We start from the raw sequence: 25,575 nt of genomic DNA on the forward strand, positions 1-25,575 counted from the left end.
TGGTGCGGGATCGGGCAGTGTTTCGTTCTGCTGTGCATGGGGTCGCTATGAGTCGGAAACGACTCGACGGCACTTAACAACAACAACAACTGATTGACTCAGGTGCTGGTTGAGAAAGGAGTCAAGGATGAATGCCAAATTTTTGGCTTGTCAGCTAAGTTGATGTGGCGCCATTTTCTGAGATAAGGGCTCCTGGCCAGGGAACCATTTGGAAAGGAAGATGAAATGTTCAGATTTGGATATATCGAGTTTGAAGAGTGAGAGTTCATGTAGGTGGTTGGAAATAATGAGTCTGGAACTTAGAAGATACATAATTAAAGCCATAAAAATGCAGGCCTAAGACAGAAATCTGAGGAAACATCTACATTTCAAGGACAGACAGTCAAGATGAGCCTGCAATGGAGACTGAGCAGGTGCAGAGAGATAGGTAGCAGGGGAACCAGGAAATAGGTCATGGGAGACCCAATGAAAGAGAGTGTTTTAAGAGGAAGGAGTGGTAACTCTATCAAATGTTATCAATAGATGAAATGAGGGTAGAGAACTGCTTGTTGGCTTTACATGTAAGGTAGCTACTGAGTTTGGCAAGGACAATTTCAATGGTGGGCAGTGTGTTGAAGGTTAGTTGTTATTGTTAGTTGAGTCAATTCTGAGTCACAGTGACCTTATGTGTGCAGAGTGAAACTGCTCCATAGGGTTTTCAAGGTTGTGACCTTTTGGAAGTAGATTCCAAGGCACCTCTAGGTGGGTTCAAACAGCCTTCCTTTTGGCACTTAACTGCATCACTGAGGGACTTCATACCAAAAAAAAACAAACTCACTGCCATCGAGTTGGGTCCAACTCATAGCGACCCCTCCTTGGGTTTCCAAGGCGGTATAACTACGGAAGTAGATTGCCCAACCTTCCTTCTGAGTTGTGGCTGGTGGATTTGAACCTCCAGCCTTCTGGTTAGTAGTCAAATGTCTTAGGCACTATGCCACTAGAGCTCCCAGGGACTTAATAGAAGATGAGAAAAGGGAAAGAGCAAATACAACTTTTCCAGGATGTTGAGTTGTGAAGAAGAGGAGGTGGGGCCAAAGCTAGAGGGTAGTATTGGATCCAGAGTGGTTTTTGCTTTTGTTACTTTAAGCAGATGGGTTTAAAGCATGTCTACCTGCCATGGGAAGGATCTGCTAGAAAGGAAGTGTGAATTATATGAGGAACATAAGGATTAAATAAGCAACAGAGGTTCTAATTTCCTTGGTGAGCTCCTTATTGTTTTGGTTAAAATTGTGTAGGATTTTTCTCTGAGATGCGCTGAAATTATTTCACATTATACCATTGGATGGAAACGAGGGAGAGAAAACAAAGCAGGTAATGATAAAAGAGTAGGAGGAAAAGCGTGGGGAGAACTAGCAAGGAAAGGAGGGAGCAAAGCTCAGGGCTTATGCTATGCCAAGCTGCTAATGGATTTCAAACAAGAAACACTTGGAATGGTTTTTAGACATTAACTCATCCAACTTTTTTTTTTTTTTTTTTAGTTTTTATTCTTAAAGTAATTCCAAACTTAAATAAAAATGGCAAGAATAGTAAAAAGAACTTTCATATACCTACACCCAGACTCATAAATAGTTAACACGGTGATACATTTTCTTTTTCATTCTGTTTGTCTCCGTGTGTGTGTGTGCGTGTGCGTGCGCGTGGCAAGTGTGCGTGGCAAGTGTGCATTTACATAATTTATTTATAAGTGACTTAAGGGTTTATTGCAGACATTGTACCCTCTTACCTTGCAATACTTCAGTTGTATTTCCTAATAACAAGGATATTCACTTACATAATCACAGTATAATTATGAAAATCAGGGAATTTAACATTGACATGATACTATTATTTATTCTATAGACCCTATTCAGATTTCATCAATTATCCCAATGATATCCAATCTAGCTATTTGTTTCCTAGCCCAAGATAACACATTGTATTTAGTCACCATGTCTCTTTGTTTTTATTCTTCCTGTTGTGTGCTGGCAGGTCAATGCTGACTCATAGCAACCCCATGTGACAGCGTAGAACTGCCCCCATAAGGTTTCCTAGGCTATAACCTTTATGGGACCAGATCACCAGGTCTTTTCTCCCGTGGAGCCACTGGTGGGTTCAGGACACCAACCTTTTGGTTAGTAGCTGGATGTTTAACCAGGTGCACCACCATGTCTCATTAGTCTCATTTAATCTGGAACATTTCCTCAGCCTTCCTTTGTTTTTCATAACAATGATATTTCTGAAGAGTAACCATTTATTTTATTTTATATTTTGGCATTGTGATACCCCATGCTATGCCAGACTTCTGACCTACAGAACTGTGAGCTAGTAAATGCATGTTGTTTTAAACCACTAAGTCTGTGGTTATTTGCTATGCATCAAGAGAAAGCTAATGCACCCCTTCATGAGCCCGGTTCTCAGGCTGTACATGAAGGGATTCAGTAAGATTATGACCATGATGTATATCATCAAGGCTACCAAGCTTCTCTGGAAAGAATAAGTCACAGCAGAACTGAGGTAGACTCAGACCTGTCCTATAGAACAAGTAGGCCTTGGGGAGCTGAAACTCACAGGTAGAAAATACTTTATACTTGCTCCCAGCAAAGGATATCATCATTAAGGAGAAGACAATCTGAGAGTAAGAGAAGATCCCTGTGAGGGGACAGACACCCAGCAAGGCAATCACCACGTACAAAAAGATGTCAGCAGAGCTGGTCATCTGAGAATATGAGCCAGTTCACCAAAAAAAAAAAAAAAAAGTAGCATTTTGGTGCCTATACAGGAGGTTAGCTGTATTACAAGTAGAATATGAAGCTGGGAGACCCAGTAAAGGATGAAATGAGACAGGAAAACAAGGAGGCCACAGAGGTGGGGGTTCATGATGACTGTGTGGTATAGGATGTGGTAGATGGCTGTTTTGGTTACTAGTGGAGCTCTGGTAGCATAATGCCTAAGGCACTTGACTACTAACCAGAAGGCTGGTGGTTCAAACCCACCAGTCACTCTTCGGAAGGAAGATGGGTCAATCTACTTCCATAGTGATATTGCCTCAAAAACCCAAGGAGGGGTCGCTATGAGTCAGGTCTGACTCGATGGCACATAACAACAGCAACAACAGTGCCACTCTAGTGCCTAAGGCATTTGACTGCTAACCAGAAGCCTGGCGGTTCAAACCCACCTGCCACTCCTTGGAAGGAAGATGGGGCAATCTTCTTCTGTAGTGATACTGCCTCAGAAACCCAAGGAAGGGTCTCTATGACTCAGATTCAACTCAACGGTAGTGAGTTGTTGAGTTGTAGTGCCACTCTAACAGAAAATACCACAAGTGGGTGGCTTTAACAAAGAGGGATTTATTCTCTTACAGTTTAAGAAGCTAGAAGTCTGAGTTCAAAGTGGCAAACTCTAGGGACTGGGTGAAGGATCCTTGACCTTGGGCTTCAGTTCTGCCTCTCGCTCCCAGGCATCTCTGAAGCTAGAGGCTTCTCTTAACTCAGGCAGCTGCTGGCTCACAAATCCACAGTTGACAAATAAAATGGGACAGTCCCAAAATTACTAAACAACATGGCAGCCACTAGTTCAAGTCCAGAGACAGTCTCAAGATCAGCTGGCAACATGGCAGGACACTCACTGATGGCTTAGCCAAATACAGGATCCAAGCATGCCCAAAAGCTCAGAGACCTGTCTCAACACTGACTTCTTATGTGCTGGAAGCAGATTACATCTCTAAGGCAGCTACTCAGCTGCTCCAGTAGATTCCACCATGGAGTTGATTACCAGTTTCATCATGGGAAATAACTATATCCAGGTGCCCAACCACTCAAAACCAAGCCCAGACAAGTTGACACACAAAGTAACTACCACAGTGGCCATGAACCAAAATCTTATCATTTCAACATGAAATCAGTATTCAAAAAGATTGTGATATTTTATATTCTTTTTATACTAAATCTTTAAATTCTGGTGGCTATTTTATACTTAAACTACATCTCAATTCAGATGCTAAATTTTCTTTGGAAAGACTTGATCTATATTAGATTTCATAAAATTTACGGTTTAAAAAGTCAATTCACTAATTGACATATGCAAGTATATAATTCACATATACAAGTTTTTCCAAATATACTTAAAAATTTTCATTCACATATGGCCACTGGCTCCTGCGTTGGACAACACAGGTCTAGAACTTCACTTTCCTGGTCTCTATTGATCCTGTGCGCTCAATTTGGATTCCATCTCAACAGCTCCTAGTATAGTATTCTGTCTAGGAATGGAGCCTTGGTGGATCAGTTTTGAGAATTCACAAGGAATGGACTATTACAGTTCCTTCCATCCTTTTGGGTACTGGAGAGGACAAAAGCCCTTCCAGTTTCCGATGCTCTTCTCACACTGGTTTGTCCCACTTTCTAGTGTGAATGCTAGTTGGCCATGTAGAGTTCCTCTTGTTCTGAAGTCCATCAGATGCCGCCCTGTTGCTGCTTCCTCTTCTTACTCCTGAAGATCTTGTAGTTTTTGTTGGTCTGTTCTTGCTCACTTATATTTTGGGGTTCATGGTAATAATTGTCTAAACAATTTGTTTTAGAATATTTCTTAATTAGGGTTTATCTGGGAGCTCTGGTAGCATAGTGCCTAAGGCACTCGACTGCTAACCAGAAGGCTGGCGGTTCAAACCCACCAGCCACTCGGAGGAAGGAAGGTTGGGCAATCTACTTCCGTAGTGATATCACCTCGGAGACCCAAGGAGGGGTTGCTTTGAGTTGGGGCCGACTCGACAGCACATAACAATAACAACAACAGGGTTTATCTGATATATCCCTATGATTAGATTTAGGAAATGCATTTTTGCCAAGAATTCCAGACAGGCAATATTTGTCTTTCTCAAGTGCATCTCACCAGGAGGCTGGTAATGGGGGTTTGTCCCATTTTCAGTGTTAACTTTGACCACTTGGTTAAGGTAGTGATTGCCAAGTTTCTCCACCATAAGATGACTGTTTCCTCCTTGGTAATTAATAAGTATCTTATCAGGAACACTTAGAGACTATATAAATATAAGCAGTCCCTAATTTATGATGTATTTGAGTTACAATGAACTACACTTATGACCAGTTTTTTTTTAATGATTTGTGGATTTTTTTTATGTATGTATATATGTATTAAAATATATCTGTAAATCGGCATGTAATGTTTCCAATCCCCAAAGACAAATAAAACTCAGATTTACAAAGATACCAGTAACAAAAGGTAATAATAATGAAAAAAAAAAAAAAAACAAATTGCCATTGAGTCGATTCTGACTCATAGTGACCCCCATTGGGTTTCCAAGGCTGTAAATCTTTAGGGAAGTAGAGCACGCCATCTTCCTTCTGCGGAGCAGCTGGTGGCTTTGAACGGCTGACCTTCTGGTTACCAACCAAATGCCTTATCCACTGCACCACAGAGTTCCTTACAATAATGAAAACTATAAATAAATAAAGTGTTGAACTTACATCAGAACCAACTTACAGTGGAGTCTTTCATGGAACCTCATCATAATTCAGTGACTAACTGTATCCTATTCTTCCTAAAATGTCCAACCACCAGTTTAGCATCCATGGATGATTCTTGCCTGAATTAATATACTTGCCTACTAACTGAAAGGTTAGAGGTTTGAGTCCTCCCAAAGGGTTCCTTGGACGAAAGGCCTGGCAACCTACTCCCTCAAAAATCAGCTATTGAAAACCCTATGGAGCCCAGTTCTACTTGACACACATGAGGTCACCATGAGTTGGAATTGACTTGACAGCAACTGGGGTACTAGGTATGATGGTTTCTAAATAGTGATTTTCTTACTTCATCAGTCCTTCCACATTTATTAGTTCCTTTCATTCTACTGTAAGGAAGAACTTTACCTTCATGCCTTTCTCTATTTTCTCCTCTCTTCTTTTCTCTTTACTATTAGTATGGACTCAAGGATTCATCCAACCCTTTCTTTAAGTTTTCTATTAGGAATCAGTTCTCTCCCTCATTCTCTTCCACTTCTTCATCCCTTTTCTTCTCTTCAGGATTTCCTACATATTCTCTCAATTACTAGTAGATAACTGTAAAACTCTGCAGGAAGAAATCTGACCAAAATACATGATACCTGGTTGGCACAGGACTAGAATAATTACTGATTGTTTCTTAGTTCTTGTGTAAAAACAAGATTAATGCTATTCCAATGAATGCTTCTTATACTACAAAAATTAACTGTTAGAGCTTTTGTATACATTTTATATTTAAAGAAATATCACTCTAACTTTACAAATGACAGATTACATTTCCCTTTGCCATTTAAGTACCACCTTTTATCATACAATTGGTTTAAACAATTGAAACTATAAATAATAGGGGATCATTATATAATTTCATCAAATTAGCTGAATTATGACCAGTGCCTGAAGGTGGCTGTTGTTGTTGTTGTTATTTGCCATCAAGTCGGCCCCGACTCATAGCGACCCCTCCTTGGGTTTCCGAGGCAGTATCACTACGGTAGTAGGAATGCCCAACCTTCCTTCCAAGGAGTGGCTGGTGAAGGTGGCTAGGGATGCTAATTCATTCTTTCAGGTCATTGGGGAGCTGACATAGTTTGTGAAGTGTTTTCACACACACAACAATTCTAAATGGTATGGCAAGTTTTCCTTGTTCTATTTGACTAGTAGCCCTAAGACAGCTGGTGGCATATGTAAACTCATGTGGTTGGTAAGTAGTAGAGTCAGGCCTTGGGCTCAGAATAGAACTCCCAGTGTTCACCACTTACAGATGGCCCCCTCTTTTTTTTTTTTTTTAAAAAAAGCATGATTTTCTTTTCTTATTCCAGAAGCAGCACATACTCATTGTAGGAAAAGAAAAAAAAAAAAGTCTTAGAGATAATCTTTCATAATACTTTGGTGTACAGAATTCCAAATATAGTTATGTATCTATTACCATAAAAGGAACTATATGTACCTACTGATTAGAATTTTTTTTTTCTACATGACTTCATTTTTCCTGAGCTTCTCTCAAGATTCTTTCTTTGTCTTTGGTTTTGGAGAGTTTGATTATATGTCTTGGTGACTCTCTTGGGATCTATCCTGTATAGGGTTTGTTGAGCTTCTTGCACAGATATCTTTTCTTCCTTTGTGATATGGGGGAAATTTCCTGTTAGCAAGTTTTCAACAATTTTCTCAGGCTTTTTTTTTTTTTTTTTTTGCCTCCTCTTGTTCTCATAGTGCAGTGAGGTGTATGTTGTTTCTTTTCATGTCATCCCATACAACTCTTACATTCTCTTCATTTCTTTTAAATCTTTGTTCTGATTTTTCTTCATACACACTGATGTGAAGGGGTTTATCTTCTAGTTGGGAAATATGTTCTTCAGCCAATTCTAATCTATTCTTTTGTCCTTGCACTGTGTTATCTAGCTACGTAATTTTAGTGTTCATCTTCTGGCTTTCTAATTGCTGTTTTTGTATGAGTTCTAATTGTGTATTTATCTTGTTATTTTGTTCTTGAATGATTTTCCTGAATTCTTCCAGGGTAGTATCTGTCTTCCCCTTGTTTCTGTTTATGGTTTCTTTGAGCTCTTGGAGAGCCCTATATAAATATATACCTTCTGAATTCTTCCTCAGATGGTTCTATTGCTTGTTCTTCTTCCATGATAGATAATTATTTAGCCTATGCTTTTGTTTCTATTCTCTTATCCTGTTTTTTGTTTGTTTGATTTTAGGTTGTCTGTTGTTTCCTAGACGTTTTGAAGTTATTGTCTTTAATTGTTAGTTATGTACTGATTTGTTTCACTCTGACTTTATGTTTTATTATATTAGAAAGTGTGGAGCAAGTGTACTTTTTGGTTATTAACGGCTGTACTGGGTCACTCTCCAGCTCTCTCTGTGTTGGTGGAATCACTGGTGAGGATGTGGGTGCAGAGCTCTGTTTGTCATGAAGTGGATTTGGAGTTGGGATGAGCAGATGTTGTCCACCATCTGTGTTGATTCTGTGGCACAGGAGTTAATGGTGTTACCTATTGGATGAGGTGCTCTGTGTAATAACTCCTGTTGCCTGGTGACCGTTTAATATGTTCCTCTTATTGGATGAGGCAGGGGAGAAGAGGAAAAGGAAAAAAGGCGCTAGTAGCCAGTCCCCATTTGCCACGTTTGAGTGAGACAGTTCAGTCAGCACTGTCAGCACAAGCAGTGTAGTTTGTATCTTCCTGAGACATCTACTAATGATGACGTCCTACTGTTAATCAAAGACCTGTGGTTCAAAATAGACCAAGACCCCAGTGGGTAGGGGGCCACTACTTACCACTTGGATCTAGAAGCTGCAAAAACCCGGTACCCCAGTCCACTCTGGGCTAAAAGGGGTCATGGAAGAGTTGAACCCCAGTCCACTGCCATGTACTCACTTTGGGGCTCTGCCTGCTCACAGGGAGTTTCTCCCTTTCCACCACTCCTTTCTGGACTCTGTGGTGGCCCAAGCCAAGAGGGGTCTTGATTCATTTCTCAGTAAGATTATCTACTCACTCAGAGCCCAAGGTCACCACCAAAAACTCCTGGTGTGGGTATTCTGGGTCCCCAGTGCCCCTGGGGTCTTGTGGTGTTTTTTTTTCCCCCCCTCTGCTGATCTCTCTTGTATTTTTAATGAGTCCTCTCTGCCTCTGTCTCTGCTGGCTAGGTGGGTTTGTTTATTTTTCCCAGTTGTTTAATTTGCTCTTTTTCTCCACCTTCATTAAATATGATACTCTATCTTCTCCTTTGTTGTTGTTGTTGTTATGTGCCGTCGAGTCAGCCCCAACTCATAGCGACCCCTCCTTGGGTTTCCGAGGCAGTTTCACTACGGAAGTTTAGTTGTTCATAACTCCAGCATCATTATTTCTATCTGCTTTACCTAGTTATTCAGGGATTAAGTTGGTAGAGGGAACAAATGTGTGGGTTATAGGTATGATGCTATCTTCCTTAAATGAGTGTTTTTAAGGAGCTCTGGTGGTGTACTGCCTAAGGCATTTAACTGTTAATCATAAGGTTGGTAATTCAAACCCACCAGCCACTCCATGGAAGGAAGACTGGGCAATCTACTTCTGTAAAGATTTACCACCTCGGAAACCCAAAGGTAGATTTCTATGAGTCGAGATCGGCTCGACAGCAGTGGGTTTGGAGTTTTTATTTATTGTGACAACATCCCACCCCATAACTTGTTTTTCCAAATTGCTTTTTGAAAACTTAGATCAATGACTCTGATATGAATAGTTCAGCCTATTTAGCAACCTACAGGAAAGTTATTTTTATTCATAAGGTACTTTATTTTTTAGAGCAGTTTTAGGTTTACAGGAAAAATTGGAAGGAATGTACAAATAGTTCCCATATGCCTTTGCCTGTTGTTGTTTGCTGTTGAGTTGGACCTGACTCATAGCAACCCCTCCTTGCATTTCCGAGGCAGTATCACTATGGAATTAGATTGCCCAACCTTCCTTCCAAGGAGTGGCTTGTGGGTTTGAACCACCAGCCTTCTGGTTAGCAGTCAAGTGCCTTAGGCACTATACTACCAGAGCCTAGCACAGAGTTTCTCCTATTATTAACATCATGCATTTGTGTGGTAGGTTTGTTACAACTGAGGAACCGATATTGATGCATTACTATTATTATTAGTTTACATTAGGGCTCACTCTTTGTATTGTTTAGTCCTATGGATTTTGACAAATACATAATGTCATGTGTCCACCATTCATTCCAGTATCATACAGAGTAGTTTCACTGCCCTAAAAATGAAGTATGCTCCACCTATTCATCTTTTTCCTTCTCCCCCTGAATCCCTGCAACTACTGATTTTTTTTTTTTTTTTTACCGTAAGAGAGCTGTTTTGATTTAAAGAATTTTTCACTGGATGGCACAAATGGTTAAGCACTCAACTACTGGCTAAAAAGTTGGCAGTTATAACCCACCCAGAGGTACCTTGAGAGACAGGACTGGTGATGTGCTTCTGAAAGGTCACCGCCTTGAGAACCCTATGGAGCAGTTCCATTCTGCACGCATGCTGTCATCATGAGTCAGATTGACTTAACAATGATTAACAGTAACACCCAGTGCCATGCAACTACCCTGTCTATCCTTTCCTATTTTTCCCCCAAGCCTTGGGATGAAGATATTACAAAGTCACAATGTCTAATAACAGTCCCAACAATAAAACCTAACATTTATTGAGTGCTTACCATATGCCAAGTACTTTTAAAATCATTTTGCATTTATAAATATATTTAGCCCTCATAATAACTTCATGGAAGCTCTGGTAGCATAGTGCCTAAGGCACTTGGCCGCTAACCAGAAGGCTGGCGGTTCAAACCCACCAGCCACTCCTTGGAAGGAAGATGGGACAATCTACTTCCGAAGTGATACTGCCTTGGAAACTCAAGGAGGGGTCGCTATGAGTCTGGTCTAAATCGATGGCACATAACAACAACAATAACTTTATAATTAACATTATTATACCTGTTTTTCAGGGAAAATAAACCAAAATCCAAACTCACTGCCATCAAGCCAGTTCTGACTCATAGTGACTCTCATTGGGTTTCCAAGGTGGTAAATATTTATAAAGGTAGATTGCTCCATCTTCCTTCTGCGGAGTGGCTGGTGGGTTTGGACTGCCAAACTTCTGGTTAGCAGTATGGAAGTTAAGTAACTTGACCAAGTCACGTATCTAGCAATCTTAACTAGCCACTTTTCTACAAACAACAGTTATTTTTGGTAGAAATTAATATCTCTGATTATTATAATAGTAGGAGTTTTTGTTCAACATTCAGTTTGTTCAACAAACAGTATGTCAGTTTGCCATACTGTGGTGGCTTCCATGTTGCTGTAATGCTGGAAACTATGCCACTGATATTTCAAATATCAGCAGAGTCATCCGTGGTGAACAGGTTTCAGTAGAGTTTCCAGATAAGACAGTCTAGGAATATGGTGTGGTGCTCTTCTTTAACAAATCAGCCAATGAAAACCCTGTGGATCACAACAGAATATCGTCAGATAGAGTGCTCGGAAATAGTCCCCTTAGGTGGGAAAGCACTCAAAATATATAGTGACTGTAACAATGGACTTGAACATCTTGGCTATTGTGAAGATACAAAACCAAACTCACTGTCACAGTCGATTCCAACTCATAGTTACCCCCTTTGGGTTTCTGAGGCAGTAAATCTTTACAGAAGTAGATTGCCCAGTCTTCTGTTCATGGAGCAGCTGGTAGGTTTGAACTGCCAACCTTCTGGTTAGCAGTCAATTCTAGAAGTGGGCAATGTTTTGTTCTGTTCTGCATGGGGTTGCCATGAATTAGAGCCAACTTGATGGCAACTACCAACACTTAATAAGAGTTTAAGAAAGAAACATTTGGGGCATGAAAGAATATTTGTTTTTAGGATGCCAGTCTATCTAACTCTTTGAATGTGAACCCATGAGTTCTTGGCCTATTTCTTGCTTTTAGCCTTTAGGAATGTAGTTAGGTACCTTTTTTTAAAAAAAAAAAAAATGTAAATGCATTTTATTGAAATATAATTTATGTACAGTGAAATACACAAAACTAAAGTGACATGGGTCAATGCATTTCAGTATTCCCTCCTCTCCCACCCCTGGCAACCAACAAAGAAAGTTTTCCTCCATATACAAACCTTTCCTTGACCCTCCACAACAACAAACTAATACTATATTTGTTCTTCTGTGATTGACTTATTTCACTCAGCATAATGTCTTCCAAGTTCATCCATATTATAGGGTGTTTTGAAGACTCTACATTATTCTTTAGTGCTGCATAGTATTCCATTATGTGTATGTATCATAGTTTGGTCAACCACTTTTCCACTATAAATCTTAGAAATAAGTCCCTTCCCAGATATGTAATTATCGGCAAATATGAACTTGTTGCTGTCATTTTTGTTATGTGCTTTTTCATGGTGTCGATTTCTTTGTTCCATATAATTTCTATACTGAGCTCGTTTTGTTTATGAATCATGTTATCACTTCCTTCATTGCTATTGTGTTAGTATTTGCTGAATATTTATACAGGTTCTCTTTTTTGATGTGAAGGGTTATCATTTTTCTTTGAGGTTACCCTGTGATTTATAGTTTCCTTTCCAAGTTTAGAACATCCCTTCTATCTTGTAGTTGTCTTGATCTCCCTACCATCTAGAAGTTTTGTAACAACAGATTTTTCCCTCTTTTTGATTTGTAGTTGTCCTCATTTGTCAATTGATGTCTCTGGTTCCCTGTTTACAATCTTGTGGGCTTATTTACTTTGGATACTTCCATAGCTGGGTTGGTTTCTGGGTTATGTCATCATGTGTGTTAATGGTCAGTTGTTGTTGGCTGTTGTTGCTTCTCTGTCCAAAGGGCTCCCTTTAGCATCTCTTGTAAGGTTGGTTTGGTTTTAAAAAACTGCCTTAATTTCTGCTTATCTGGAAAAGTCTTAATTTCACCATCATATTTGAGGGACAGTTTTGCTGCATACATGATTCTTGGTTGGAGATTTTTCTCTTTCAGGGTTTTATGAATACCATCCCACTGTCTTCTCGCCTGCATGGTTTCTGTCAAGAAATCTGAGCTTAGTCTTATTGGTTGCCCCTTGTAGGTAACTTTTTTTTTCCCATGCTGCTCTCATGATTCTTTCTTTGTCTTTGGTTTTGCTAAGTTTGATGATGATATGTCTGGGTGATTTTCTTTTGGGGTCTATCCTGTTTTGGGTTCACTGGACGTTCTGAATTATATTCTTATCTTTCATCGTATCCATAAAATTCTCTTCCAACAGATCTTTGACAATTTTCTCTGTGGTTTTATTTGTCTCTTCCTATTCTGGAATTCCGATTACACGTAGGTTATTCCTTTTGATGGTATCCCACGTGAACTTTAGGCTTTCTCCATTTTGTTTTGATCTATTTTTTCTGATTTCTCTCTTTCCAAAGAAGTATTCAGATATTTGCCTTTAATCTCCCCAATTCTGTCTTCCATTGATTCAATTCTGCTCCTTTGCCCATTCAATGCCTTCTCTATTTCTGAAAATTTAGTATTAATCTTCTGGATTTCTGTATGTAGATTTTGTATCATTTCTAATTTTTCATTTATTTTGTCGTTTTGTTCTTGTATTATCTTCTGAAATTGTTCTAGGATGTTGTCTGTGTTTTCCTTGATCTGTCTCTCAATTCGTTGAAGATACCTAAATATAATCCTTTTGAATTCCTTATCTGGGAGTTCCAATGCAGCATCTTCCTCAGGGATGTGTTTTGGGTCTGTATCCTGGTGCCTTGTTTCTCCTGCTTTATCTTGCTTCTTTGTGTGGACTGTGATGCTCTGTTGTCTTTGAGGCATTGTGATGGTTTTTTGTGTTTATATTTAATTGGTGATTGTATGTTGGAGTGACTTGCTCACGATTTTCATTTTCTTTGTTTTGTTTGTATGTTATCTACACAACAGGGTACTGTGTTCTTCTATTTGCTGGTTGACAGCACTTGTGCACTCACCACCTATCTCCTTTCCTGTTATCAGCCAAGTTGTATGTCCCTGCCGACCTTGGCAAACACAGCCTATTCTTAGGTCCCTGGAATCCAAATGAGAATGCTATCACTTTAAAATCCAAAATGGTTGCCACTCGTAAAGATTCAAAATAGCTGCACCCTCGGTCACTTTAAATATCCAAAATGGCTGCGTCCTCAATTATTTTAAATATTCAAACTGGCTGCGCCCTCCGGACAGCAGAAAGTCAACAGCTCAGGTTGTCTTCCTCCTTGATGTTTCCCTTCCTAGTCATAGATCCTGCAACCCTTGGTGACCAGGGCTGATCTTTAGGTCAATTCTCAGGTCCCAGCACTACTTGGAAATATTCCCATCAGAGTAGCTGACAGTGCACAGCCCTGACTGTCTCTGTACTCACTGTTTTTGTTCAGGTTTTTCCACTAGTTGGTGCCTAATCCATTTCTGTATAGTTCCTTTCAAAGCTCAGGGCTTCAGGATTATCTTCTGTATCCCTGTTCACTGGTTTTTCTTTTCTTTGTTGAAAAGGGTCTGTGTCGCTTGTCTGCCTATTCCTCCATCTTACTGGAAGTCTCTTAGGTACCTTTTTGATTAGTATTTTCGTTCAGATGTTTCAAGATCAGGTGGCAGAGTTTCCAGATCTCTTTTTGGCTTTTTGTCCATATATGAAATTGCAGTTACATTCATTAGAGGATCTAGAATACAACTGTGTTTCAGTATTCTCCCTTTCATTGCTAAATATCTTTCAATCAGGCAATTTGGAATAATTTTAATGGAATTAAATGTATGACTTAAAAAACAGGCTCTGGGCAAAGAAGAGAGGCATTGGGCTGTTCAACAAGATACCAACACAGTGTGGTTAGGAGTCTCATAACCGTGCCATACATTATAGCTAAGCATCATTCAGGAAGGTAAATATATTTCTTGCTGGAAATAGCAAAGGAGTTGCTTTAACTGGTCATTGTTGTCAACTGTTCAGGATTGGACTTTTACTCTGATGTTACTGCTTACATTGTAAAGGCCTCATAGTAAATTATCCAAAACAAAAACAAACATATTTATTTTTCCTTTTAGAGGGAAAATGATGCCATCTGATCTTGAAAGAAGGATCCTTGAAGCCAAACAAAAAGTAAGTGGAGGGAGGGGAACTTTATCCAGCCCATAACAAGCTACTATTTCCTGTTGTTGTTGTTGTTACGTGCCTTCGTGTTAGACCTGACTCATAGCGACCCCTCCTTGGGTTTCCAAGGCAGTATCACTATGGAAGTAGATTGCCTAACCTTCCTTCTGAGTAGTGGCTGGTGGGTTTGACTCCCTAGCTAGCCTTTTGGTTAGCAGTCAAATGCCTTAGGCACTATGCTACCAGAGTTCCTGCCAATAGTGAAATGCACTTTGGGTTTATTTTGAAGAATAGTGCCTGGACCTCTATCTCCCACCTTTCAGGAGAACATGGAGTTTGTCGTCCTATTATTTATTTCTCTGAGTGACAGGCTCTGCTTTGGAAAGGTCTACCCTGCTGAATAAATAATATATACAGAAATATTATATGAGTTTCTAAAACATTTGTCTTCCTTATTATGTGCTGAGGGTTAGCATTAAACACAGACACACATTTAAAAGATAATTTTCACAGGTGGCAAATACCCTAATGCTAATGCAGCTTGTGAGTCCCTAATGTATAATTCACTGCTGTCCAGTCAGACCTGACTCATAGCAACCCCTCCTTGGGTGTCTGAGGCTGTATCACCATGGAAGTGGATTGCCCAATCTTCCTTCCAAGGAGTGGCTGGTGGGTTTGAACTGCCAACCTTCTGGTTAACAGTCAAATGCCTTAGGCACTACATTACCAGAGCTACTGACTAATGTATAGTTTTTTAAAAAGTGTTTTGGTTACCTGGTGCTGCTTGGACAGGAATATACCACAAATTGGTGACTTTACCAAACAGGAGTTTATTCTTTTACACTTTTGGAGGTTAGAAGTCCAAGTTCCAAGTGCCAGGCTCTTGGGGCTGGGTGAAAGCCCCTTGACCTTGGGCTTCAGCTCTGCCCCTTGTTCCTGGCCCACTGAAGCTAGAGGCATCTCTTCACTCAGGAAGCTGCTGAGGCTCACAAACCCAAGGTTGACAAGTGAGGCACAGTTCTGATATTATCAAACCACATGGTAGGCCACTTATCCATTAAAAGTCCGAAGATTAGCAGAGCATGACACTCTGTCTACAGGCAGGGTCCAAGCATCCCAAAATGCTAGAGACCTTCCTCAAAGTTGCTTCTTATATACTGGAAGCAGATCACATCCCTAAAGCAGCCACTTAGCTGCTCCAGTGGATTCCACCATGGAGTTGATTACCAATCTCATCATGGGGAATACTACATCCAGCTGCCCAGCCACTCAACCAGGCCCAGCCCAGTTGACACACAATCTTAACTACCACAAAAAGCAACCACTTTTTCCTGCCTAGATGTGTTCTGATATGATTGGCTCTCCAAATATCTTACTTTGCAGGAAGCAATTTGAATTCTTTTTAGAAGTAATAACTTCTGAAGACCTGTCAAAGATTCCCTCAAAACTCCAAGAACTCATATTTATATCCCTGGATGTCTCACAAGCCAGAGCATTTGTTTTTAGAACACTCTTGGTTTCCCTTTTAGTAGATACAACCTACAGGTCCTAGTTCAATGGCATAACACATGAATTTTATTATTATGAACTCAGGAATATTTCCATATGCCATTTTTCTATAATAGTGACAATAGGAGAAAGTTTCCCTGATTTTTATACTAGGACTCTACTCAAACTCACTGCTGTCGAGTCAGATCCAACTCACACAACCCCTCCTTGGGTTTCTGAGGCAGTATCACTATGGAAGTAGATTGCCCAACCTTCCCTCTGAGGAGTGACTGGTAGGTTTGAACCGCCAGCCTTCTGGTTAGCACTCAAATGCCTACTTCTAGTAAAATAAACCACAAGATTAAACCTTTGCTGCCACCTAAAGACACATGCTGTAACATCATCATGTTGCATTCTGAGTCATGCCATAATTATCATTTATGGAGTTATTCTGCCTTCTTTTAGCAGCAGCCTATTATGTCAATCAATTTTCATTTAGCCATGACCAGACAGACTGAAGACTCCTTAGAAGGATGTTGTTATTGTTGTTGTTATGTGCTGTCGAGTTGGACCCGACTCACAGCAACCCCTCCTTAGGTTTCTGAGGCAGTTTCACTATGGAAGTAGATTGCCCCATCTTCCTTCCGAGGAGTGGCTAATGCATTTGAACCACCAGCCTTCTGGTTAGTTGTTAAGTGCCTTAGGCACTACGCTACCAGAGATACGATAGAACCCAAAAAAACAGTCCCACTGCCAATAAGTCAATTCCAACTCATAGCAATTATCACTGGGTTTGCAACACAGAACGATAGAAGCTATTGCTAATAATATAGCCCCATGTAAACCCTCCTCATGAACTCCAAATAAATTATCAAATTTTCCAAATAATAATAATAGTCTGGTCAGAGTTCTTCCTTTTTGTTTTCTTGCTTGTTCATTATAGGGTATTTATTAAGCTCAGATTCTCTGTTTTGAATAAACAACAAACCAAACTCACTGTCATTGAGTCAATTCTGGCTCATAGCAACCCACACTAGGGTTCTGAGGCAGTAAATCTTTACAGAAGTAGATTGCCAAGTCTTCCTTCCATGGAGTGGCTGGTGGGTTTGAACCGCCAGCCTTCTGGTTAGCAGTCAAATGCTTTAGGCACTCTGCCACCAGAGCTCCTTGTTTATGAATAAGGGTGACTAGAAATTTTACAAAATGGGGAGGGGAGGGGGGAGAAAAGGCCAGGAAGGTACTTATTGTTGTTGTTGTTATGTGCCGTCGAGTCAGACCTGACTCATAGCAACCCCCCCTTGGGTTTCCGAGGCAGTATCACTACAGAAGTATATTGCCCTGTCTTCCTTCTGAGGAGTGGCTGGTGGGTTTGAACCGCCAGCCTTCTGGTTAGCAGTCAAGTGCCTTAGGCACTATGCTACCAGAGCTCCCAGGAAGGTACCTAGAATATACAAATGAAGCTACCTAGAATATATAAAGCTTACTCACCTATGAGTTTGGTATAGCCTCTTCTGAGAACCCCAGTGTATATTCTTATAAGGCACTGGCAAGCCACCAAAATGGACTAGAGAACTCAGCTCCTAGAAGGTACATACATTCTGCCAAGCTTTCAGACAAAAAACCAAACCATTGTGCTTTCAAGTCTATTTTGACTCATGGCAACCCCATGTGTTGCAGAGTAGAGCTGCCCCAGAGAGTATTCTTGGATGTAATCTTAATGGAAGCAGATTGTCAAGCCATTTTCTATGGTACCCTCTCTGGGTAGGTTTAAACCTTCAACCTTTAGGTTCGCAAAACAAACAAACAAAAAACCAAACTCACTGCCGTCAAGTCAGATCAGACTCATAGCGACACCCCCTTGGGTTTCTGAGGTGGTATCACTATGGAAGTAGATTGCCAACCTTCCTTCTGAGGAGAGGCTGGTGGGTTTGAACCACCAGCCTTCTGGTTAGCAGTGAAATACCTTAGGCATTATGCCACCAGATCTCCTTTTAGGTTAGCAGTTGAATACAAACCATTTGTACCATTTAGGCTCCAAGGTGTTAGTAAACTTTTGAACTGTTCCAAAACTACATATGCTTATGGTAGGAGAATTTCCATTGCTTTCATCATATTTTTAAAAGAATCTTTGAACCACTGTTTTACATAGGGATTTCTGTTTTGTGTAGGGATTTGTTCCTTTCCTTGTGAGTGCCACTGCTGGAACTACTGTGTATGGAGCATTTGATCCCCTCTTAGCTGTTGCTGACATTTGCAAGAAATATAAGATCTGGATGCATGTGGATGTAAGTATCCTATTAGGGGCTGGCCATTAAACTCTTCTTGCACATTTTTTACCTGAGGCTCTAGAATGAATTTTTTAAAATTATACTTTATGAGCTTATTTTCAGAATTGTGATATTTAAGCTTTTAAGGATTGCTGAGACAATGTAGAACACAACTTGCATAGTACACAGCATTCACAGGCAGCTGGAGGCTGAATATGCCTTAATGTCCCCAACATGATGATATTTTTATTTCTAGGACTAGCATATAAGCTATGCACTTCATTCTCAACTCACTGAGCCATAAATAACCATGAAGGAGTACAGCCTATATATATACACACACATTCATACATCTGCAGATAATACCTACTTTCGGGAGTGATCAAAAGAGTCAAAAGAAGATGTATTTATTTTGGAAACTTAGAAGATAAAAATCTCAGGCTCAGGACTTCCGATAAGATGGCAGAATAGATGGACAAGCTACACAGACCCTCTTCACCAAAGAAAAGAGAAACCAGTTGACAGAGATACAGAAGGTAATCCTGGAGCCCTGAGCTTTGAAAGGAAGTATACAGAAGTAGATTCCAACTAGTGGAAAAACCTGTAAGAAAACAGTGAGTATGGAGATGATTGGAGCAGTAGACTGTCAGCTACTCTGACAGGACCAAAAGCTTGAATATTTTCAAATGGTGTTGGGACTTGAGAATTGACCTGAAGATCAGCCCTGGTCACCAAAGGTTGCAGAGATGACTGTGCTGGTGGCCTATGACTAGGAAGAGAAACTGCAAGGAGAGAGACAACCTGAGCTGTAGACTCTCAACAGTCTGGAAAGTGCAGCCATTTTGGATATTTAAAGTGACTGAGGGCACAGCCATTTTGAATGTTTACAAGCGGTAGCCATTTTGGATATTAAAAGTGACCAAGGGTGCAACCATTTTGAATGTTTACAAGCAATGGCCATATTGGATTTTAAAGTGAAAGCATTCTCATTCAGATTCCAGGGACCTAAGAATAGGCTCCATTTGCCAACGGTGGCAGGGACATATGGGAGGCTGACAATGGAAAAGGAAACAGGTACTGAGTGTATAAGTGCTGCCAACTAGTGAATAGAGGTGCATAATACCCAGCTTTCATAGATAACTTCTAAACAAAACAAAGAAAACAAAAATCATGGGCAAGTCACTCCAATATACAATTACCAATTAAATATAAACACAAAAGTATCACAATATCCTGGAGACAATGGAGCATCACAGTCCACATGAAGAAGCAAGATAAAGCAAGAGAAATAAAGGACCAGGATGCAGACACAAAACATCCCTGAGGAAGAAGCAGTATTGGAACTCCCTGATAAGGAAATCAAAAGAATTATATTTAGGTATCTTCAATGGATTGAGAGACAGATCAAGAAAAACACTGACAAAACTGAGGAAGACACAGAGAAAACCCTAGAACAATTTTGGAAGACGATACAAGAACAAAATGACAAAATAAGGGAAAAATTAGAAATGATACAAAATCTACACACAGAAATCCAGAAAATTAATACTAACTTATCAGGAATAGATAACATTGAACGGACAAAGGAGTAGAATTGAATCAGTGGAAGACAGAATTAGTGTGATTGAAGACAAATACCTGAATACTTCTTTGATCGCTTTCCAATCAGAAAAAAGATCAAAACAAAATGAAGAAAGCCTAAGTTTCATGTGGGATACCATCAAAAGGAATAACCTACATGTAATCGGAATTCCAGAATAGGAAGAGACAAAGCCACAGAGAAAATTGTTGAAGATTTGTTGGAAGATAATTTTCCTGGTATAATGGAAGATAAGAATATATCCATTCAAGAAGTCCAATGAACCCCAAACAGGATAGACCCCCCCCAAAAAAAATCACCCAGACATATCATCATCAAAGTCAACAAAACCAAAGACAAAGAAAGAATCCTGAAAGCAGCATGGGAAAAACAAAAAGTTACCTACAAGGGGCAACCAATAAGGCTAAGCTAGGATTTCTCAGCAGAAACCATGCAGGTGAGAAGACAATGGGATGGTACCTACAAAACCCTGAAAGAGAAAAATTTCCAACCAAGAATTATATACCCAACAAAACTGTCCCTCAAATATGATGGTGAAATTAGGACATTTCCAGATAAGCAGAAACTGGGGAATTTGTTAAAACCAAACCAACCTTATAAGAGATGCTAAAGAGAGTCCTGTGGACAGAGAAGCAACAACAGCAAATAACAACCAACCAGTAACATACATGATGACATAACCCAGAAACCAAACCAGTTATGGAAGTATCCAAAGTAAATAAGAATATAAGATTTTAAACAGGGAACCAGAGACATCAATTGACAAATGAATACTACACACTGAAAAGAGGAAAAAAATTGTGTAATTACAGAACTTCTAAACAGTAGGGAAGTCAGGACAACTGCGAGGTAGAATGGACTGTTCTAAACCTGGAAAGAAAATTATAAATCACAGGGTAACCTCAAAGAAAAATGATAAACCTTCACATCAAAATAAAAAAGAAGACCAGCACAAATATTTAGCAAATACTAAAACAATAGCAATGAAGGAAGTGATAACGTGATTCATAAACAAAATGAGCTCAGCACAGAACATTATATGGGACAAAGAAATCAGGGACACCATGAAAAAGCACATAACAAAATGACAGCAACAAATTCATACTTGTCGATAATTACATATCTGACAAGGGACTTATTTCTAAGATTTATAGAGAACACTAAAAGAATTAACAATCCAAGGAAAAAATGGGCAGAAGACATGAATAGACACTTTACCAAAGATATTCAGGCAGCCAGTAAATACATGAAGATATGCTCATGATCATTGGCCCTCAGAGAGATGCAAATCAAAACAACGAGATACCATCTCACCCCAGCACTAATGGCAGAGTTCAATAAGACAGAAAATAACAAATGCTGGTGAGGATGTGGAGACATTGGGACTCTCATACACTGCTGATGGGACTGTAAAATGATACAATCAGTGTGGAAAGCAGTATGCTGATTCCATAAAATGCTGGAATTAAAAATACCATTTAACCCAGCAATTTCATTACTAGCTATATATCCTAAAGAATTGAGAGCCAGGACAAGAACAGATATATGTACACCTATGTTCATTGCAGCACTATTTACAATAGCAAAAAGGTGGAAACAAACTAGGTGTCCATCAACAGAAGAATGGATAACCAAACTATGGTGCATACATACATGGAGTACTGTGCAGCACTGAAGAATAATGTAGAATCTGTAGAACACTGCATAACATGGATGAACTTGGAGAACATTATGCTGAGTGAAATAAGTCAATCACAGAAGGACAAATATAGTATTACTTAATTACACCAGCCACTCCTCGGAAGGAAGATGGGGCAATCTACTTCCGTGATACTGCCTTGGAAACCCAAGGAGGGGTCGCTATGAGTCGGGTCCGACTCGACGGCACGGAACAACGTAACAACATAATTATTGTAAATAGTCAAGGAAAGGTTTATATACGGAAGGAAATTTTCTTTGTTGGTCGCCAGGGGACACTGAAAAAAAATGCATTGGCCCATGTCAAACTTTAGTTTTGAGTATTTCACTGTACATAAATTATATTTCAATAAAATATATTGAAAAAAAATCTCAGGCTCAAGTCGGGTATTCATATGTTTAAACAGGAAAGCAGACTTGACAACTTGCTAGGAAATCTGGACCAAATTATCAAGGAGCTTGATCAGCTAAGAAGATAAATTATATTTGAGATGTTTTGACTCCAGGCTTAGTCATATTAAAAAATAATGAAGGTGTACCCACCAAAACATTTTCAAATAATAAAAAAAGATTTTAGAAGAATGAATTGAATGACTATATTTAAGTTTAGATCAGCATTACTTTATGTTTCAAATATCAGCTGCCATCTGCAAACTATTTGTTAATCTTTGATGGGATAAGAAGCTTTTGCCCAATAATTATTAAGCACAGTGTCTGGTTTAGCTGTTTTTTTTTTTTTTTTTTTTCATTGCAAGGCTTTCTCAGTGAAGGAAGCCATAAATTGATTTGCATTTGGGTACAAGATCCTTATGTTGTTGTGGGCTAGCACTTTGAGTAGCACTAGCTTAGATGATTTCAGCTTTGTAATAAGTACTCAAGCCAAATTAATTCCCCTCTCTTGAGAAGCAGAAAATTTCTGTAGGTTAAGCTAGGTAAATTTCTATTATGCCAGAGTTATGCTACATAGCAATTATCTATCTTCTTTTCCGTCCCTGATAAATAGTGTAAATTGTTCATTAGGCTACCAGACACTTTGCTTTTACACACGAAAACACTGAGGACTCAGTGTTCAATGAGGACCCAAAAGGTTGAATGACTCAAGTACCACTTGTGACCAAGGTCTCAGACCTGGAAAGCCTGCTAAACCTTGCTAGCTGATGCAGGGAGCTGATTACCCTAACAATGTTGAAAATAAGAATGTTTATGTGTCCTGTGCCAAGAGATGTTGTGATCTCTCCTCCAGGCTTCCTACTTAAATTAGAGCTGGGGAATCTTTATCGTATTAACTTTTCTTTGAAACATCAACTTTATCATTTATTCTTATAGCTTCAATGTTTAATGTTTATACATTCTATAATTAAATTAGAAAATAATCTTAAAATATTGCACATTTCAAAAACTGTATAACATTTCAAAGTGTAAAACAATTGAAACTACAACAAAGAAAACAACACTTACACCTTAACAGTTTGTTTCTTTGTTTTAAAAATATCCCAGGATTAATTTCACACACAGAATAATGTCAACATTTTCAAATTAGTCTCCATCTGGATATCCTGGTTTCAGAGGGTATTACTACACCAATTCAAATCTTCAAACTTGAGTACAGATTTTTTAAGGAGTGTGTTCTAATTCCTCAACTAACTAACTAACATAAATCTTTCCTGTTTGCTTTTTTTGGACAGAGAAATTATCATGCCCCAAGTTACACATCAGTAAAATAGGGTTATTAAGCTGTTCTCTTCCTCTGGAATCATCCAGACTTCTCACAAAGGTTTTCCTTTCAACTTGGAAACTGTTTAATAGGTCCCCAGCCCATCTTCTTTACCCTTAACTGTGGAGGATACAAGATTTTTCATTCTGAGAACATGAGCTTTACTGGGATTAATGGTAATAGTGGTGAGTTGGGGAGATTTTCTCCTTCTCTTGTAGACTGAGTATATGTGTCCCCAGTATGTCTCCTTACACTCATATAGATGTGAGATGGAAACTGAGACTTCAGGATAGTCCTCCAATTTAAATTTAGGAGGTGTAACATGAGAAGAAGGTAACCAACCCCCTAAATTGCCTAGGGTCAAGGAAATAATTTTCACCCTGCAAGACACTCTCTGTTCCAGGAGACACCAAATCATAGAAATCTAGTCAATGAAAAACTGTGACCTTTTTCCTTATGTGATCTTCCTTCTTCAGGCAGCTTGGGGCGGAGGATTACTGGTATCCCGGAAACACAAATGGAAACTGAGCGGAGTGGAGAGGTACATTCATTTTTCTTGTTAACAATGTAAAGTGAAAAAGCTAAACATGAAAAGCAAATTTCCACTCAATTTCCAGAAAGTCTTACTTGGTGCAGTCCTGTGTGCATTGCCTGTGTGATCATTATAGTCTTGATTATTTATAAACAGCAAAAAGAAATGAAATCCCTTATCAAGTGACCCAGGTGAAATGGCTCTCAAATGCAGATTCCTAACTGGGACCCAGGTTCATCTGAGGACCCAGGAATGTCCTTTCAGGGGCTTCTGACTCAGCTACGAGAATTGTTTAAAACTTGCATGCAGTCTGCAGTTTTCTAGAGAGAAAGTCTATAGCTTTCATGTTCCATAAAAGGATAATACCCAATTCCTTTGTAAAAACCAGGAGCCCTGGTGGTGTAGTGGTTAAGAGCTCAGCTGCTAACCAAAAGGTCAGTGGTTTGAACCCACCAGTCACTCCATTGCAGAAGGATGTGGCAGTTTATTTCAGTAAAGATTTATAGCCTTGGAAATGCTATAGGCAATTCTGTTGTCTCCTGTAGGGTCACTATGAGTTAGAACTGACTCCATGGCAATAGGTTTTGTTTTATTTTGTTTTTTGATTTTCTATAAACAACCAAATGATTTTACAAAGCAAATAAGCACATCATAATGTATCAGTGTTGTTTGGGTTTGAGATGAGACATACTCATGATAACACCATCTCATGGTTTCATTCTTGTGACAGTTTTTTTTCTGACATCACTCTGGTTGATATTGCAAAGCACCTTTTTTTCCACAGCCTAACAGTAGACATTAAGAAAAGCTGTAGAACACACACACATACAAAGCACAAAGTGTATTTAGGTCCAGAGGAAATAGAAAAAGTATAGGATGCCAAATCCACCTCCGACTTCGGTCTGGATTACATGAAACTGGAGCTCAGAGTTCCCCACTTCTCCCATCATATGGTGTCAGATCAACTACAGTGGTGAGCTCTGATGCTCCAGGCAACTGAGAAGCACTGAATTCATCTGAGACTGCCCCATGTCCACCATGCCCTGCCAATTAGCCAGATGCTGCCCAGGAAATGTTTTCCCACTGGCTCTACCCTGAGATGTCTTGGCACAGTATCTGTTCCAGGATAAGGAATGAGGCTGATAAAGGTGGGAAGCATCTGTCAGCACTATTCATGCAGGGCAGCCAGGTCAGACCCCAGGCCTGCTCACACCCAGAGAGTCCGCAGGGCAGGAGGAGGGGAATGAGGTTACTGTGGCAGTCAGGGACACTCTGATTGACATATTAGTGAAAAGAAGTCCAGGAAGAGTCAAGATAGACCAGCTAAGGCCTGTGTTGGAATGTGACTGTTTCTGAGTCGAGGTCTGGCTTGGGTGTATGTGGGTTACGTCCTTCAAGCTGCCCTGTTTCTGATTCCAAGTACTCTTTTAGGTAGGTGTAGATAAATGAGAGCACTGGATCCCTTCCAGAGTGAGGGTGTTCCAGGCTTCTGTTCCCGATCCTTCAGGGCTGCTCCAGATCTAATTCCTTTCAGTTATAAAGGTCCATACAAAACCAGAAGCTTAAGGAGGAGGCACTGTACTAAATGGGGAGAGGCAATGAAAAGAACAAAACGGTTTGGAAGGTGCCTCAGATCATCAGAATGAGA

General features: G+C 39.7%; 1 protein-coding gene across 1 annotated transcript in view; it reads left to right on the top strand.

The window, feature by feature from the left end:
* The window catches only part of GAD2 (glutamate decarboxylase 2), a 122,900-nt gene that overhangs the window by 47,771 nt on the left and 49,554 nt on the right, over positions 1-25,575 (top strand). Inside the window, exons 9-11 of the mRNA XM_007936379.2 lie at positions 14,583-14,637; positions 18,285-18,401; positions 23,872-23,936. Of these exons, the coding sequence (XP_007934570.1) occupies positions 14,583-14,637; positions 18,285-18,401; positions 23,872-23,936 (237 nt within the window). The remainder of the gene's footprint in view (positions 1-14,582; positions 14,638-18,284; positions 18,402-23,871; positions 23,937-25,575) is intronic.

This window comes from Orycteropus afer, unplaced genomic scaffold (assembly GCF_000298275.1).
Source record: "Orycteropus afer afer isolate SDZICR_OR568_19922 unplaced genomic scaffold, OryAfe1.0 scaffold00035, whole genome shotgun sequence".
Lineage (NCBI taxonomy): Eukaryota > Metazoa > Chordata > Mammalia > Tubulidentata > Orycteropodidae > Orycteropus > Orycteropus afer.